This window comes from Acipenser ruthenus, chromosome 6 (assembly GCF_902713425.1).
Source record: "Acipenser ruthenus chromosome 6, fAciRut3.2 maternal haplotype, whole genome shotgun sequence".
NCBI classification, from domain to species: Eukaryota; Metazoa; Chordata; class Actinopteri; order Acipenseriformes; family Acipenseridae; genus Acipenser; species Acipenser ruthenus.
Genome location: NC_081194.1, coordinates 15,617,466 through 15,637,251, shown reverse-complemented (window position 1 = coordinate 15,637,251; position 19,786 = coordinate 15,617,466). Strand labels below are relative to the sequence as shown.

Genomic DNA, 19,786 nt, shown 5'->3' with positions numbered 1-19,786 from the left:
AAGATTGCACTGTGTCTATGAATTCGGGACAAATCCTGTCCCGGAGGCATTAAGCCCGGTACCGGGACTTGATCTGTACACTTCGGGACTGTCCCGCCCAATTAGGGACGGGTGGTGACCGTATGTTTACCACGTTATTGAAAAATGTAGTATTTATAAATGTAGTTTGTACGACGGGCAACATACAAACCACTGAAAGTTATCTGTATGTTTTTTTTTTTTTTTTAATCAAACACCATTCAGAGACATAAGTAAGCAGTAGGATTTATTTCCTCTCTCACCTGCAGCACCGTTTCCATTTCCAACAGCAACGAGAGCGCTGATGGATCTCTTTCGTCCTTCCTTTGCAGTCATGTTAAACACACTTTTCACCTGGGAAAAAAATAACCTTCATTTAAAATACACATGCAAACCTTCTAATTATATTTCAGACACTGTATGACTAGCACAGCTCCTGAAGAAATGTGTTTTATTTTGTATTATACATCTTAGCCTGAAAGGTACATTTTTGTAAATAAAGAAATGCATAAAAGATGAACACAGTTATCGATAACTCTGTCTTAGCCATTCCAGTAGAAAGCAGTACTGTATCTTCTATTTGTAGCCGCTTTGTGTCTATGAATTTACTATCTGCTGCTGTACCAGCAGGGGGCAGTCATGACACAGTAATGAACTGATCTTTGGATCTAGTGCAGATCCCACATTGAGATAAATCCATTACAAATCATTAATAAAAGTAAAGTTAACCACACAGCACACAGTTAAAATATAATACGTGCTATTTCTATAACATTTTATATAAAAGGTTATATATATATATATATATATATATATATATATATATATATATATATATATATATATATATTTTTTTACAAATTAGTACCAGTACCTCCATTAGCAACCCCCTTTGTAGTATATGCAAGTAAATGCAACTGATAATTTGCAGCTGATTTGGTAACTAATAGAAAAACAAAAACAAAAAAACACTGTGTTTAAGCGAATCATACGTATTTACGAGAGCTTACATATTTATATGTGAAGGTTGTCCAGTCAGTTGAAAGTAAGCATTATGTGTACATTTGTTGCTTTACATCAGTTTGGTGTGTGTTGATATTTGTGTATTACACTCTCTTTGGGCTTGCGCACTGTATTCATTTAAACTTGTAGCTCAGAAGTAAGGGCTGATAATACGTTATTAAAAACGATTCCAGAAACAAACATAGCCTTCAGTATACCGCTATGGCCAAAAGTGTTGCATCACCCTAACCTGCAGAATAATGGCACGTTAACATATTAAATTACATTCTGCTTTGTAGCTTTCCATATACATAACGAAAAATAGACATTTAAAAATGAGACATTTCGAAATAACATAAAATACTGTACTACTATTATGGCTTCCGGTAGACTTTTGCGATATCATTTTGTAGGGCTGTGTTCAAAGGTTCGAAGGTACGTTCACTAGCCAGGAATTCGAAGGTAGTTTTAAACCTTCGAAGGTTCATCAGGTGGCATTCACGCAGTGTTTTTTTCCCCTCTGTTAACAGAAACTGTTTGACAATGTGCGACTACTATAAATCAGACATTAAATGTCACTCGCGTGCAAAAATTGGATCTGTTGAGTTGAATGCAAACTGTGCAAGCGACAGCTAATGTATTATGGACGCACAACCAATGTGCGTAAATTCATATTATTATTAATATTTTTAGTAGTAGTAAAATGTGACTGACAACCTGCTTGGAATGGTGACTGTTAAATAAAGCTTTGTTTTGCCTAAGTCTACTCCAGCTGCTGCAATGCAAGCTTACTGTATATATCGCAAGCAGAGCAGCATCAATTATGTGTAAATAAACGTGTATTTTTATTTAAATTATAAAAACATGATTACTGTTCTATACAACATATTTTTAAACTACATGTGAATGTTTTATTCCATTTATATGGCTTACCTGTAAAATAGGTTTTTCAATCAAATATAAACAAATAGCTATGGTGACGTCACCAGTAAATTATGCAAATTAGTACCACTGAAGGTTCGAACCTTCCTTCGAGAATGTGTTCTGGTCAAAATGTACCCTTTGTTGCAGCCCTGTCATTTTGTAGTTTCTTTGATTACATGATGTTAAACAGAAGATCAACATGATGTTAATATACTTGCGTTGGGTCAACCATCCAATTTAAACCCATCACATCTACCTTTAAACCATGTGAAGCCTTTTTAAGCCTGCCAATAACCTGCTGTGGCAGTTTTCATACCAGCTGCCAAGGCCTCCTATTCTACGAAATTAAATTAAACAGATGTCACCTCCCAACATTATTTTGCTGTTGTATAACTCAAACACATCAGCTTAATGATTCGTTACAAAGGGGTTGTCCACAGAAACAGAAAATACATAACCATTTACTATACAGCAAGTAGAATTAAATTCTAATTTTCATTTACTGTCACTAACATCTGGTTCAGTTTCATCATATGACGAAGTACTATTTTAAATACAATTACAATTAATAAGGCAACTTCTTTTTTAACCATAAATATGTAGGCTACTTTTGCAGGCTAGATTTCTGCATTGGAAGTTACTTGAAAAACAAGATTCCCCTGTAAAAAAAAAAAAAAAAAAGGAAATAAACCACTTTGTGCTAAACAATCCGGTTATCAGTATTCCTTATTGATTAGGGAGTGTGATCTCCTCTCTTCACTTTACATGCGAATACAAAGAACTGTCTTTTTTTTTCTATTTCATATGCCTTTTCGAATTCTTAGGGGCATCACAGGAAACCACAAAGTTAACTACATACTATACAAGATGCATAACCAGCTGAAGGTGGTGGAACCGGAGTAACAGGGCGTTCACAGACAGCAGATCAGACACTGTTCCAGGGTCACCAACATGCACACACCTAATCAGTGCAGGTCAGATACCTGAGCGAGTGGAGCCCCCACCCACCCCCCCTCCCTCATGAAAACGGTCCTATTCTCCTTAAGTTTAAGTGCTCTGTTGGGACTCTGAATATTGAAGTGCAGTGGAACGATACTGTACGACATATTGATTAAATGCTCCGAGCCAAATGTGTGAACATTCTCTGCTACTATTAGACCAATACTCCCAGGCTGATGATCAGTAGGGTTCTCTAAAGAGGGTCTTGGAAGGTTTAATGCCGAAACTTTACGCTAGCTTCAAGTACTAGCATTCACATTATTAAACACATTTACTGTTGAAAGCACCTTCAATCTTTTCCTTCCTGGAAACCGCTGTGACAAAGAGAGACTGCCACTTAAAACCAGTTGTGTAACATCCACCAGAAGCCATCTGTTCAGACTGCTTTAGATATCATTATTCCAGGGAGATAAATAAATAAATAAATACAAATAAAAAGTAATTTTGGTTGGAAGTCATAGCAAGAGTAGATTACAAGATTTGCCCATGCAATATACGCGATACACCTCAAAGCATTCCATTTTTGTCAGAGCACACCACCCACTACCCACCAATTTTGATTCAAAGTAATTTCAGATACTGTATGTTACAGTGGAATTGCCTTCATTCCTGTGATGTGTTCCACCACAAACTTAAAGTGGATGTAGCCAACAAATTAATTCTATACATTTTTCCTGTTGTACATTTCCATTCGGTATGTACATCTCAAATGTGAAGTTTAGAAAGAAACACACTTTAAAAAAAACAAAAACATTTTAAACATGATATCTGGCACTACACTAGGTTAAAGAAATCTTTGTTTGCAAGATTTGTTTTCCGGTAACCCTTCAACGCCTTCTTTCCTGCAATTAACCCGCTGGCTGCTTTCCCTATTGACTGATATACAGTCAGAAAGATACACTGATCTCAAAGACACTTCTAAGGTGAAAATAAACCTAGGAAATGAAACAGTAAAACCTTCCTGGAAGTAACGCAAGGAAACTGAGAACCTAATAAAAATACATATCTGCTGTGTTTCTTTCAAAACTGCACAAATGCTAAGATTTATAACATTGATTAATTTACATTATTTGATGCAGTGTCATTACTGAGTTTCTGATCTTCCATATCAGATGCTTTAATCATTTAAAAAATGCTGACCGATAATCTATGTTAACTGCTGTGCATCTGCTAATAGGAGTTAACAGCAGTCACCTTTTTCCTGTTTTAATATAACTTTATGAGTCTTATTCCTTTAAAAGCCCACTGGCTATCTGCTTTGCAGAGAAACAAATTACCAGTTTCTCTTTCCAAGACAGCTTGTTTCGTGGTCTCGGCTAATACTGTCAGAGTTATTGTACTTTATTAAGAAACTTTAGTTTAACACCCCTGTTGTGACCACATTCTTAATGTTCTAACACCTGCCCTTTTATTCCATTCCAAATATACCCTACATTGTTTAAAAAGAGACGTGCTTTGCTTTAGGTGGAATCATTAATTAGCAGCTGTTACCACTACAATAGTACATTATTTTACTATATACTCTTTAAATGTATTGGTGGACTAAGAATGAAGCAAACTCCTTAAAAACGGACCGCATTCCCTACCTGAGCACTTGCAAACAGGTCGATCACACTATTCATGCAGAGACACTGCCTGCCATTTGCACAGCAGTTGATTAGTCAAGCAAGGATTAATACCAGAGCATGACAACGATCAAACATTCGTCGAAACCCTGCAGGAACTTGGAAGACAGAAGGAAAGAGCAGGTGTGGGGGGGACATGCTTGATGTTGCAGCAAGAGTAACCAGACTTGTCTACAAATGTTCTCCAGGAAGGTTAAACCAAGGCGTTCAAACAGCTTGGAGCATATCTAGTGGAAGTGAATGAACTATATCGGAGGAGGATATGAAAAACACTGGGAACTGCGAGTTTAGATCTAGATTTCAAGCATATATCTGGCATACGTTACCAAAGATTTGTAAGTTAGTGGTTTGACAACTTTAAAATCCTAAGGTACCCATCTATGCAGTATTATGACAAGAACCTGTTAACTTACTATTATAAATCTTCTCAAAAGTAAATACTTCTAAAAAGAAGCTAATTGTCTAATGAGATAAAAGAGATAGTGGTACTTAACAGGTTAAAAGGACGCCAAGCACCAAATTGATTTCCTCAATGGTTTTCCTACCGATTAAAATATAGGGTAGATAAAGAATGTTACTGTATGTACATGTTTGCTTTACATCCTTAAATGTCTAAGAAGTTCCCCAATCAAGATGTTGTTTATGTCTTTAAACTGTTTAACATTATACAATGTTAGGAGTGTGTCAGACTAAAAGCATATAACCTAAATACAAATGTGTAAATATAAGACCAAACACATGAGATGTCAATACCACACTGTGTTATGCGGGAAGCTGGCCAGCTCTGGTTCTTTTTTTATTAGTCTAATTCCAAGTGGCTCTCCATCACAAATGCAAATAAATATTCAAAATAACACAACAATGGACCTTGGTTTCTCTTCCTGCAGCGAGTGCGCACACAAGTAAGCCTTCTTTGGGCATCTTAAGGTTTCCCGGGACACTCAAAGACCCCGACTAGAAATGCCAAAAGTCCATGTTTAATCAAGATTGCACAGATGGACATGAATGATAATTGCACTGTGGCTTTATGCACTGTAAGCATATATGTTCAGAGAGGACTACAGCATGCTGACCTTGAGTATGCCAATGTCGTTGCCTTCCAGACACCTTTGCCTCTGCAGGCCATTAGCTCCGGAGCTCAGTGCTGTGAGTTATACTGATGGCATAACAGGGACCTGGCAGAGACTTGCTCAGTTGCTTTGACTTTAGGATTAAGGAAACCAGTATTTGTTTTCTGACAGTCTCTGGACATAAAAAATGGATATGTCCTTATTTATGCAAGGATATGTTTGAAGAACATAAATCATATGATCGAATGTTTAATTTCTTTATGTATTGTAAAGGGGAAGTTTCTTGTATGTTGAAGTCATTATCACTATTGTTTATGCTACTGAAAGTCTTTCGAATCAATACAAGTAGAAATATTACAATGCACAGTTCCAGGGCACACAAAAAAATTGAGAGACATTCCTTTTTAGTGTCATTTCCAGGTTGACATCCTATATTTATTTGCATCCAAACAGTAAAAACATGTCAGGTAATCACTTGCTAACACTAACAGCAAACACTAAATATTTAGTTTTGTATTTAAATGTGTTTAATGGAAGCTGTCCTTGGTGAAGGTCGTTTGGTTTTCATTATCAGAGCTTATCCTTTTTTTATTTACAAATAGAAGTATGATACAAATTCATGCCAAAAGATATAGTTGCACGAAATATGGCATGTTGACACATACAGTAATTTGAAATGACATTATTTTTATGATTATTTCTGTATATTGTGGTAACTGTCAAGCCAATACAGAAGCAGCACAATAAGGAGTGATAACTTTGCCACATGGCCAAATATATACACAAATCAATAAATACATAAATAAAAAATGGCAACACTAAGACATAACATGGTAAACATGAAATGTATGTTTTGTTGCTGCGTTTACATTTTTGGAATTCACTGATAAACAAAGTCATAAATCTCATTTGTATGGATTCAGCCAAATCTAGTTTCCAGCTGCATGTGTATCTGTGCTCCTGCAGATGCTGATGTAATTTGGCTGATACACATTAAGTTTTAAATTCATCTAGGGGAATAGTTTATTTTCATCACTGTACTATTTGTCTTTTATAAACCGCTTCAACAAAAGTACCACTCACTATATTTGACGATACAGTATGATATCTGAGAGCTCCCGATTCTTCAGGAGTTCAAATTGAGGTTCCGTGGCTTAATCAAGATGGGATGACTTACTAGTTTGTATCTAAACCTATTATCGCTTCAATTTTTGATATGTAATAAATTATTGTGTAAGGATGAAAGGCTGTCAGGTTGTGGTTATAAACAGATGATGACAAGGTCGGAACCAGGAGGGTTGAAATCACAGAGTTCTTTATCAAGCTAGACTGTGATCGGGCCCACAGGTAATGTCGTTTTTGGTGAGCAAACTTGATTAAAACACTGGTTTGTTTCAATCTTCTAATAAGCAAAGGTTAAAAACTAAAGGAAATCTCTGCAAATGGCAGGAATAAATATTGCAGTGTGGCAGGGCAGAAGAAAATCCCTACGTATAATTAGAGGGGTGTGTTGCTGGTCGGGATGGGTGTTTGGAAGGAGGAAAGTGAGCGAGCTGAAAAAAAATCTAAAATGAAACAGAAAGTAAAGGCAATTGCTACTCGTGCTGGGCAGACCAGTACAGTATATGTTTGGTGCTTTGGTTTTTGTGCAACCTTTTATTTTGCTCTGTGAGCAGTGTTTTGTACAATCTTTTGATTTATTTTTGTGTGAATACAAATGGCGCACCAGCGCTTTCAACCCTGCCTGTCTGTGTCTCTGTGTCAGCTTCCTGGTCTGGTCTGGGTAAATTTAAAATTTACTAAATCAGACTATCCTGGTCCAGACAGGCAAGCTTCACATGTTGAGTAAATATTTTATAAGGCATTCTTGCACATTCTTGTACATTATTTTTTTAGGCATTTAAAGACCATGCAGCATCAAACTACATTTTCATATATAGGCCTATATATTTTTTTCACCGTCATCTTTCCATTTTATGATATTTGTAATGATAGGAGTGTTTATAAATAACTCATATATTGTGATTTATTCACCTTTTTATATAGTACATGCAATAAGGTGTTTTCATCTGTTCAGGAAGAGCTCTTCAGTTTAAGTTTCCAGATTCCCTTTTACCACGGACATATGCCACAGGGTAGAACCACCAAAACGTCTGTATAACAGCCAGCACCATTTAGTTACCTGCTAGACAGTAGCTACAATATGTACTAAATGGCACTGGCTTTTGCTGCTATACGGACACTTGCCCTTGTTAAATATGTCTCTGGTGAATCTGTCAACCAGAACTGAAGAACTGCTATGGAACATGGCCAAAGCACCCGATCACACTATATCAAAAAGCACCCGATCAAACTATATAAAAAAGCACCTGATCAATACTATATCAAAAAGCACCCGATCACACTATATCAAAAAGCACCCGATCAAACTATATAAAAAAGCACCTGATCAAACTATATCAAAAAGCACCCGATCAAACTATATCAAAAAGCACCCGATCAAACTACATCAAAAAGCACCCGATCACACTATATCAAAAAGCACCCGATCACACTATATCAAAAAGCACCCGATCAAACTATATAAAAAAGCACCTGATCAATACTATATCAAAAAGCACCTGATCACACTATATCAAAAAGCACCCGATCACACTATATCAAAAAGCACCCGATCACACTATATCAAAAAGCACCCGATCACACTATATCAAAAAGCACCCGATCAATACTATATCAAAAAGCACCCGATCAATACTATATCAAAAAGCACCCGATCAAACTATATCAAAAAGCACCCGATCACACTATATCAAAAAGCACCCGATCACACTATATCAAAAAGCACCCGATCACACTATATCAAAAAGCACCCGATCACACTATATCAAAAAGCACCCGATCACACTATATCAAAAAGCACCCGATCACACTATATCAAAAAGCACCCGATCAATACTATATCAAAAAGCACCCGATCAAACTATATCAAAAAGCACCCGATCACACTATATCAAAAAGCACCCGATCACACTATATCAAAAAGCACCTGATCATACTATATCAAAAAGCACCCGATCACACTATATCAAAAAGCACCCGATCACACTATATCAAAAAGCACCTGATCACACTATATCAAAAAGGGAATGCATGATTGCAAACATCATAAATAAACAAACGAACAACAAAACACACAATGAAAATTTAATTTTAACCAAGATATTTGATGCTGCCCTATCACTTGGGTGTTGAAAAATCCCATTCTGCTTACTTGAGTTAATTCCAATACAGTTGTACAGTGTTAAGGTCACTGGAGAAACTGGTTCCAGGTTTCAATGAAGGAGGCTATCTGCACTATAATTATTCCACATCATTCAAGAAGTTTCCATGCAAATATTTTTAAACCACACATATGAGTTACATTTAGGGTTCAGTCCGGAACACACAGTATGTTACCCCAACCAATCAGAGACTAGAAACAATATACAATCCCAGATAATAATATACATTAAAGATCATTATAACAATACATTCAAAAGAGCAATTGATTCTTAAGCCCAACATACATGAGGAAAGATGTTCAAAAAAACATCCTGGTGTATGATCAATTAGAAGAAAAAAAAATAAAGCACTTGTTGATAGGCACGCTGACAGGCCATGTCCGTATGTGGGGGCAGAACCTACGAAGGGCATGAAAAATACCTCAACAACTGATTTTTGTATACTTCAGATTCACTTTATTTAATGTATCCTTACGCCAGTGGAAATACTCTCTTTGCCTTTAGAATTAGACAAAGGCTAATTGCTGGGGAAAAAAAACCCAACATATTGCTGCTGAATTATTCATTTATTTTTTCTAGATATTTTAAAATGAAACAAAACAAAACTGTTTTAACCACATTGGTGCAGCAAACAAATTACTGCTGGTTTTAATTCTTTACACAACAATGTTGTTTTACACCTGTATTACTGTAGCACTGCAAGGGCTCAGTTCAACAGGGAGTAATGATTCATTCAATCTCAGTGCTGGTCACCCTGAACAAGACTTATTACTCACTGGTATTAAAAAACAGTGTTTAAAATTACCATCCCTTCCCAATGCCTTAACCTTGCTTTTTTGATGTATAGGCAGAATGTTTCCTGAATCATTTGAAGAAGCAGGTTCTCTCATGTCGGCTGGGCTTTATTTTAATGTAATTTTCTTTTACTTTTTATTTATTTGTTATGTGTCTTATTGAGACTTGCACTTTTATTGCAGGGATGCAAACAGTTCTTACACAAAGGGATTTTCTGCCAACACAACCTGACCTTGCATCAAAGCGTGAATGTCACATAGCTCCTTAATATTCAGTACTATGAGGCAACAAACAAGTGAGCATTTCTTGGTTAAGAATCTTATTTTTCACTTGACCAAATTGTCCTACATAATTTTTTTTTGGTGGTGGTGGGGGGTGGGGTGGGGGGCGGGGGGAGCAGGGTGGTTCGATATGAAATATGAAGTAATTCAAAAACCTGTTTTTTTATATATAAGTGTATGGCTGAAGAGGAAGGGGCTAGGGGAAATATCTAATGAAATCAAGATTGATTCTTCTGAGAAGGTTTGGCTTTACTCGTATATAAAGGGAATGCATTTTCTTCTCTTTCAAACTAGAGGGATGACAAACGGCAGCCGCTGATGGAATGTGAAACAACATCGATAAGCTGCCCCAAGCAGTGAATCTGCAATGCAACAAGGACGGGCTGAATTAGTGTTTGGACAAGCGAATCCAGGATGTATATGCTACATCTGACAATTTTAATTCTGAAGCTCCCAGAAACATCCTCACTCTGTGATCTTTTATTTAGCCAAGAAGTGGTAATAGAATTACTTCTCTACTAGTAACTTTTCCAGTCACATTATTACCACAAATTGTAAGCTTTCTTGTAATATGTTAACAGTGCTTATAAACACCAAGCTACCAAACCATTTAATTTGGCTTAGAGAATCTTAGAGAGTTCTACTCTAATTATACTCCTGGTACCTCACTGAAAATGAGACACTCAGTGTTAGTGAGTATAACTATACTGGTAAAAACAGTTACATTAAACAAACAAACAAACAAACAAACAAACAAACAAACACACATGTGACAGGTACATTCAACTACAGTACATGTGCTAAAAGATTAAACTACAAGTAAGTGAACTTCATTAATTTTAATAAAAACCACTATCTTGGTAAAATCTTGGCTAGAGAAGTATTCCCTAAAGAATGACAGAAGACACTGTACACCTCAAGTAAAGTCCACTGGTTATCTGACACCAACACCACTGTTGTTCACCCAGGCTTACACAGGTGCCAATTAATTTCTAGCACAAAGGCCCCCACAGGGCACGCAGAGGCAATGGCACTGTGAAGCTACAGCGGCACTCAATCTGCAGCACTGCTGCCTCTATTAAGAAACCTACAGTAGCACAGGCTTGCAATTCCCTTATTCACTTTACTTTGAACTACTGGTGGAGACTGGATAGGTGTTTGCATTTCCAAAAATACTGATTCAGTGTTAATTAAACAATGGTGTTAAGGCCATACTCGTACACCTATTTAAAAACTGACAATTATGTATGTGGTCAGCCTTTTGAATGCTTTATTTTTTATAAAGCTGTTGACATTTTTCTGTCAACATCTTCATATTATTCTACTTTGCATGCTTATGACATTCTTTCATGTTTTTTTCTTAGTAAGAAACAAACTCTTTAAAATTAGCCAGTTAGATTTCATAGCAAACCAAAAAAATTTGTTCCTGTCACAAAGACGGCCGGAGTGGGTGGCGTCAGACCAGAAACAGGAACACAAACGACAGAGAGATGGGGTTTTGGTGAGGCTGAACGCGTGATCGCGTTCAGCATTTAATAAACAGAACAGAAAATAAAAGGTTGGAACAGACAAAAACACTGGACACGGCACTATAGCCAAAATAAATAGACATACAAAACGACTAAACACTAAACAGACGGTGCAGGACAGACAGACGAACAAACACGGTGAGTGAAAACACTTAACTATTCTTCTTCTTATTATTATTACCTCCGTCTCCAATCCCGTTCTCCACTCACTGAACACCAACCCTGAGTGCAAGAAATGTGCGTCTATATATACTGTTGTGCTGGGATTCAATTACTAATTAATTACTCACTTGAATCCCAGCACGTGAATTCATTACGTGCAACCCCGTGCCACACATTATACACATTTTATCTGCACGTGAAGTGATGTGCCATCCTCGTGCCTAAATATAATTATACACTTTAAACACACGTGAAACACAGACCCGTTTATATCCCGTGTACCAATCTATACACCAACATTAACATACGCACGCATACATACATACACAGAACACACAAATGCACACAGGGGCGGGGCACTTTGCCACATATACCCCCCCTTGTGCGCAGCACACATGGCCTCAACGGCCACCTCCCCCCTTAAATACCCAGCAGTCCAGGCCAAAGTCTCGGGCTGGGAAGGGAGGCTTCAGTGGGCCCATGGCTGGAAATGCTGTCAGCTCCCCTGCCGGTAGTGGCACGGCTGACAGCCTGTTGGTCCCGTCCTGCAGCGAAAAAGCTGCGGGGGCAGGTGGTCCCCCGACCTCCCCCTTCTTCGTAGCCGGCAGCTCCCTCCTGTGGGGCTCCGGCCACAAGAACTCCTGCAGCGAAACTGCTGCTGGGGAAAGTGGTCTCCAGACCTCGTCCCCCTTCTTTGTAGCCGGTAGCTCCCTTTGGTGGGGCTCCGACCACAGTACTGCCGGCAGCGAAGAAGCTGCAGTGGGAGCACGTCTCCGGACCTCCCCCACGATCTCCGGCAGCGAAACTGCTGCAGTGGGAGCAGGTCTCCGGACCTCCCCCACGATCTCCGGCAGCGAAACTGCTGCAGTGGGAGCAGGTCTCCGGACCTCCCCCACGATCTCCGGCAGCGAAACTGCTGCAGTGGGAGCAGGTCTCCGGACCTCCCCCACGATCTCCGGCAGCGAAACTGCTGCAGTGGGAGCAGGTCTCCTGACCTCCCCCACTTTCTTCGTGGCCGACAACTCCCCTTGGTGGGGTTCCGGCCACAGTACTTCCTGCTGCGATGCGGAGCAACTAGCAGCCCCAAGCAATGCGGCACGGCTGGCAGCCCCAGGCGAGGGTGAAGCGTGGCAGGGAGTCAGGACCAGCCGGGATGCGGGTGTTGGCCCTCTTCTCGGCCTCTGCGACCAGGCGATTCTTACCCATGCTTCCCTCAGCAGCCTATGCAAGGGCTGCGGAGGGCCGCCAGCTTCACGCCCTGGTCTTTCTGGTGAAGGGAGAGGCAGCTCCTGCTTCTCTCCCCCTGATGGTGATGGAGGCAGAGGCAGCTCCCGCTCCTCTCCTCGTGATGGTGGGGAAAGTGATACCAGCAGGCATTCATCCTCTGCTGGTGGGGGAAGTGATACCAGCAGGCATTCATCCTCTGCTGGTGGGGGAAGTGATACCAGCAGGCATTCACCCTCTGCTGGTCGACAGGGACCCAGCAGGCATTCACCCTCTGCTGGTGGACATGGCGGAGGCAGCGGCAGCTCCTGCTGCTCTGCTCCTGCCGGTGGAGGTGGCGGAGGCAGAGGCAGCTCCTGCTGCTCTGCTCCTGCCGGTGGAGGTGGCGGAGGCAGAGACAGCTCCGGCTGCTCTGCTCCTGCCGGTGAAGGTGGGAGCAGCGTGTAGTCTCCTGGCGACGGAGGTGGGAGCAGCATGTCGTCTCCCCCTTTTTCAGGGGACTGGTGCTGCTCTGCCTCTCTTGCAGGGGACTGGTGCGGCTCTGCCTCGGAAGGGGAAACCAGCAGGCATTCTTCCTCTGCTGGTGGAGGTGGGACCAGCAGGCATTCTCCCTCTGCTGGCAGCTTGGTTCCTAGGGTTATGGAAGCCCCAACTTTCCTCTCTTTGGGCTGTGGACGCACCGACTCCTCCCTTTTGGGCTGTGGACGCACCGACTCCTCCCTTTTGGGCTATGGACGCACCGACTCCTCCCTTTTGGGCTGTGGACGCACCGACTCCCCCCTCTTGGGCTGTGGACGTTCGGGCTCCCCCCACTCAGGCGTAGGACGTTCGGGCTCCTCCCACTCAGGCGTAGGACGTTCGGGCTCCTCCCACTCAGGCGTAGGACATTCGGGCTCCTCCCACTCAGGCGTAGGATGCTCGGGCTCCTCCCACTCAGGCGTAGGACGCTCGGGCTCCTCCCACTCAGGCGTAGGACGCTCGGGCTCCTCCCACTCGGGCTGTGGATGCTCAGGCTCCTCCCACTTGGGCTGTGGACGCTCAGGCTCCTCCCACTTGGGCTGTGGACGCTCAGGCTCCTCCCACTTGGGCTGTGGACGCTCAGGCTCCTCCCACTTGGGCTGTGGACGCTCAGGCTCCTCCCACTTGGGCTGTGGACGCTCAGGCTCCTCCCACTTGGGCTGTGGACGCTCAGGCTCCTCCCACTTGGGCTGTGGACGCTCAGGCTCCTCCCACTTGGGCTGTGGACTCTCAGGCTCCTCCTCATAACTGCGGAAGGGACAGTTGGCGAACAGATGATCCTGGTCGCAGAGGAGGCACCCCGGCGTTGGCTTGTTAGATCGCCGTGGATGTCTGGCCCTTAGGCGGCACTCCTCCTCCCTGTCCTTCACCTCTTTATCCTCCTTCCATCCCATTTTATTTATTTATATATATTTTTTTTTTGTAATCCAACATTTTTTTTTTTTTTTCAAAAAAATGCGGTTCCTGCTCTGGCCTGAGTCCTGGAGGCGCTGTCGATCCCACGCAGGACACCACGTGTCACAAAGACGGCCGGAGTGGGTGGCGTCAGACCAGAAACAGGAACACAAACGACAGAGAGATGGGGTTTTGGTGAGGCTGAACGCGTGATCGCGTTCAGCATTTAATAAACAGAACAGAAAATAAAAGGTTGGAACAGACAAAAACACTGGACACGGCACTATAGCCAAAATAAATAGACATACAAAACGACTAAACACTAAACAGACGGTGCAGGACAGACAGACGAACAAACACGGTGAGTGAAAACACTTAACTATTCTTCTTATTATTATTACCTCCGTCTCCAATCCCGTTCTCCACTCACTGAACACCAACCCTGAGTGCAAGAAATGTGCGTCTATATATACTGTTGTGCTGGGATTCAATTACTAATTAATTACTCACTTGAATCCCAGCACGTGAATTCATTACGTGCAACCCCGTGCCACACATTATACACATTTTATCTGCACGTGAAGTGATGTGCCATCCTCGTGCCTAAATATAATTATACACTTTAAACACACGTGAAACACAGACCCGTTTATATCCCGTGTACCAATCTATACACCAACATTAACATACGCACGCATACATACATACACAGAACACACAAATGCACACAGGGGCGGGGCACTTTGCCACAGTTCCATACATGAATTACTTTATGCATTTACTGCAGTTCAAATTCTACCATATGGATTACAATCAAGATAGAAACCACAATCTTTACAAATACATTTTAGGGAACTTATTTATCAAAACGTTATGAATCTGGGTTTAATTAAATAAAAACAGTCAAACTAAAACCAAAAAAATCTACCGTCATTATAAAAGAACACATTGAGCAACACAAATGACTTATTTGCAGTAGGCGAGTGATAACTTCTCTGCCCTTTGAGAAACACATTTTCACTTATAAAATGACAGTACAGACAAGAACACAAAGCCAGACAGCAGTGAGACAAAGGGAGCAATCTTTGATTCAAATTACACTAAAACAATCATCTGAAGAAAAATATCTCGCAAGCATGGTGTTATACAGTAATTATAAGTAGCATTTATTAATTCACATAATTTCAAAATGTAGTGAAAATTGACATTTTTCCAAGATTACACTGGGTGGAGATAAAGTACAGCCAGCTGATACTGCATAGTGCAGATGTATCAACATTAAAACAAACAAACCAGGTAAATGGCTTTTTAAGTGGCAATAAATTACCTGGCCTTGGGGTTTGCTAAGAAATAAATAATAATAATAATAATAATAGTGTTATGAATAGCCTTGGTTATTTCATGCAATTTCCTTTGCTCATTCCATTTGCAATGTTTACAATTAAATATATGATTATATGGCAAATGATGAATCTATCTTTTTTTTATAGATATTGCATGTAAGCCTATGATGGCTTTGCCAATGTAGGTTTTAATGGAGACCATGGCATTACAGTGTATTTAACCTATTAAATTCCTAGCCAACAAACTGCATTATTATTATTATTTGTTTCTTTAGCAGACGCCTTTATCCAAGGCGACTTAGAGACTAAGGTGTGTGAACTATGCATCAGCTGCAGAGTCACTTACAATTACGTCTCACCCGAAAGACGGAGCACAAGGAGGTGAAGTGACTTGCTCAGGGTCACACAATGAGTCAGTGGCTGAGGTGGGATTTGAACCGGGGACCTCCTGGTTACAAGCCCATTTCTTTAACCACTGGACCACACAGCCTCCTACGTCTCTTCAGGTGTTCAGAACACGAAATAGCATTTTTCAGAAAATAACCCCCAAAGCTCTCTCAGGCTTATCATTTGCTGTTTTTGCAGAAAGGGAAGTAATAAATACAGGCAATACGGCATATTTTCCTATAATGCACAAACACTGGATAATTAGGAATGGCCTTATGGAACAAGGGTACATGTTACAATGTAAACTGCACTTTGGAGACGACTCAACATCAGTCAAGTTCATCATTAAGAACACCTTTTAAGAGAGACTCATAGCAATCTGTTTTCCGAATGCACTACAAACCTTTGAATCGCTGATCACATTTGTTACAGTTCGTGCTCAAAGACTAGCACTCTGTTACAGTAGAGATAAAAGGATCCAATTTATCACTGGCTCTTGACTCGAGCAGTAGTCCATACAGACTGTCATACACAACTGACAACTACTAAGCAGTGCACAATTAATGACAAATGGGTAACTCAGCCCCTGGGCTACGCCACAAGTATCCAGAAATAAACTCAAAATGCTGTGCAAGCCATGGAATCTAATTAGGGTTTAATCAGTTTGTATCTGTTAGAAATGTCATGCAGGATAATTGGGCACTTTACATGGCTGGAGATGTGGAGAGGCTAGAGCAGTCGTTATAGCCTGCTGCTTTCTTATGGAGACCCAGGGCTGAATTAATGTCATCCCCATAAAGTACATGAAAAAAGTTAATTTGAACAACTGTGACGGTACAAAGGCTACCTGATAACCATATTTAGAAATAAGCTGTTTTTGTAAGCTACAGGGTGGAATGCTTTAGGCCTTCTTGGTGACAGAGTTCATTTAGGCTCTCCATTTGATCTTATCAGACCACAGCCAAACGGCTTACCACTACAGAGACTTTCCACAAAACAATATTGATTAAAAATACATACATACATACATACATACATACATACATACATACATAAACAAGCTTCCCATGACAATCATTTCTCTTACACGTCTTGTCCTCTTCAAAGTCACTAAAAACTGGTGGATCTATTTGAAATACTGATGTCGCTTAAACAGATAAGGCTCCAAATGTACTGTAGCACAGCACTGACAGGACTAAAACAGATCAGTGACACTACCTTGGCCGCTTGCATGAAATAGTTAAATGAAACGCTGAGCAAAATATAATGTACAGTGCTTTAAAATATCCAGAAAATGGCAGATCTTACCTCGATCACCCGAGAGTCAAAATCTTCATAGGTTTCTGTAAAATAAGTTAAGAGATGTGTTAATATGGCAATCTGGCATTAAGTAAGTCTTTAGGATCTATTCAACATTAATCATGCAACAGCCAACTATTACGGACTAAAGGTTTGAGATATATATATATATCCAGAACTACAGCAGCGCTTTATTGTTCTGTAACTATCTGGTAATGCCATCCATCAATTGTGAAATGTACCCTATTAAAACCCAATTTACTGTATCATGAAGACATGGGTATGTATTGTGAAAAACAAAATATAAATAAATAATTAAATAAAAAAGCAAATTGTACATTGACACTAATATTTTACTCCAATCTAGGACAGCAGGTCAAAAAAAACCAGACAGACACATTTTCAATATATAGCTGTAATCTTAATTTTAAAAAAATAAAAATAAAAAAAAAACAACATTAGAAATTCTCATTTGGTTCAGGGGAGATTTCCGAAAATTTTGTTGAAAACATCAGTTCAACTATACTACTATTGTCCAGCTGGAGATGTATCAGGCTTCAAATCCGTCTACTACTACTGGTACCACGAAGAAAAATAAATAAATACTACGACTACAGCTGTACAATTACTACTACTACAACTACTACTACTACTACTACTACTAATAATAATAATAATAATAATAATAATAATAATAATAATAACCCTGATCTATAGATTTTACAAGTCCAACCCTTATTTTACAACGGATTGCCGGAGGTCAGGGTGGTAACCAAACAAGACGTGTTTTGTAATGGGACAGCCCCTCTCTCGTATGTCCAATAGGAATGTGGGGTCATGTATTTATTTTGTCTTTTGGATCGTTTCCATGTCGCGTTTGGTGTGGACTGAAATTCGGCGACTTCGCTCGCGTCCAGTGTGGATGCAGCTTTAGAAGTACCCAGTGGCGTAGGCAGGACTTTGTTCGGGAGATGTTCAGCTGAAACAAAATAATACTAGCACTAGTCAGTTAAGTGCCACATTTTTCGGTGCATTTCCTGAAGTGAAAAAGAAAGGCTTAAAAGTTGAAACTGGTAGGGTAAGTTTGCAGAAGCTTGTGGACATTTTGCAGCACACTAGGCAAGTGCAAATATCGCAGACATATTTTCCTTTAACTTGTGTTATTTTTCTTGTTGTTGTTTAATTGTATGTTTGTATATATGAAATAAAATGCAATAAAAAAAAATAAAAACTAAAGCTACCCCAAGACCTCCCTCCTATAATTACCCAATACAGCACAATTTACATACAAACCCACGATCCCCACACACTCCCATTATTATTAACATAAATAATACGTAGTTTAAAAGAACCAATAAAAACAACTCTTATTTTTTAGAATGTTTTTAAACAAGTTTCTATCTAATTATTTAGAGGGCAACATTATTATTATTTATTTCTTAGCAGACACCCTTATCCAGGGCGACTTACAATTGTTACAAGATATCACATTATTTTTACATACAATTACCCATTTATACAGTTGGGTTTTTACTGGAGCAATATAGGTAAAGTACCTTGACTATCAATCAGCCTTAATCAGAATATGCATCAAAACCATGTATTCTTTAAACTGTCAGACACCTGCAATTCAGGATTATTATATAACACTCAAATCTTGTTTCGATCACAGCGGGCTCAAGTACATCTGTCACTGAATCATGTTAAAAGACATTTATACTTCTTTACATTTAATCATGGTAGATGAATATCCCTGATGACATGGATTGTGGAGGTAAATATGTATGACTGCATCACTTGATCTCAGAACTGCTCAATTGTGGTGGACAATCCTGAGCACAGGTTTTATTGAGGGTATCAGAATCATGATCAGTTATGTATTAGTTATGTATTGGAGGCTGTGTGGTCCGGTGGTTAAAGAAAAGGGCTTGTAACCAGGAGGTCCCCGGTTCAAGCCACTAACTCATTGTGTGACCCTGAGCAAGTCACTTAACCTCCTTGTGCTCCGTCTTTCGGCTGAGACGTAGTTGTAAGTGACTCTGCAGCTGATGCATAGTTCACACACCCTAGTCTCTGTAAGTTGCCTTGGATAAAGGCATCTGCTAAATAAAAACAAATAAATAAAATAATAAATATTACATTTGCATGGGTGAAAGTGGCCAATGAACATTTTGAGTGAAACTCCTGTGGAAAAACCAATCTTTTGGCCGAGGGTCTGGGGGCTGCCAGGGGCCCCCCGAAGCTCTGGGGTTGTACATGCTCTCAGATGCATTTTGAGCCATTTTGGACCACTTTCAGAAGCAAATTTGAACGGCTTTGTAGAAAAAGAAATTCAGAAATTACTTCACTTACAACTTGTCATTTTACCAGATGGATCAACCTGATAAATCACACATGAGGATAGTTAACAAGCATTGTTTTTGAAATGTTA

General features: G+C 40.0%; 1 protein-coding gene across 1 annotated transcript in view; it reads right to left on the bottom strand.

Annotated features, from left to right (window-relative positions):
* The window catches only part of mrps5 (mitochondrial ribosomal protein S5), a 53,806-nt gene that overhangs the window by 6,752 nt on the left and 27,268 nt on the right, over positions 1–19,786 (bottom strand). The window contains exons 5-6 of the mRNA XM_034017413.3: positions 17,365–17,399; positions 282–372 (exon numbers count right to left, since the gene is read on the bottom strand). Coding sequence (XP_033873304.1) covers positions 282–372; positions 17,365–17,399 — 126 coding nt within the window. The remainder of the gene's footprint in view (positions 1–281; positions 373–17,364; positions 17,400–19,786) is intronic.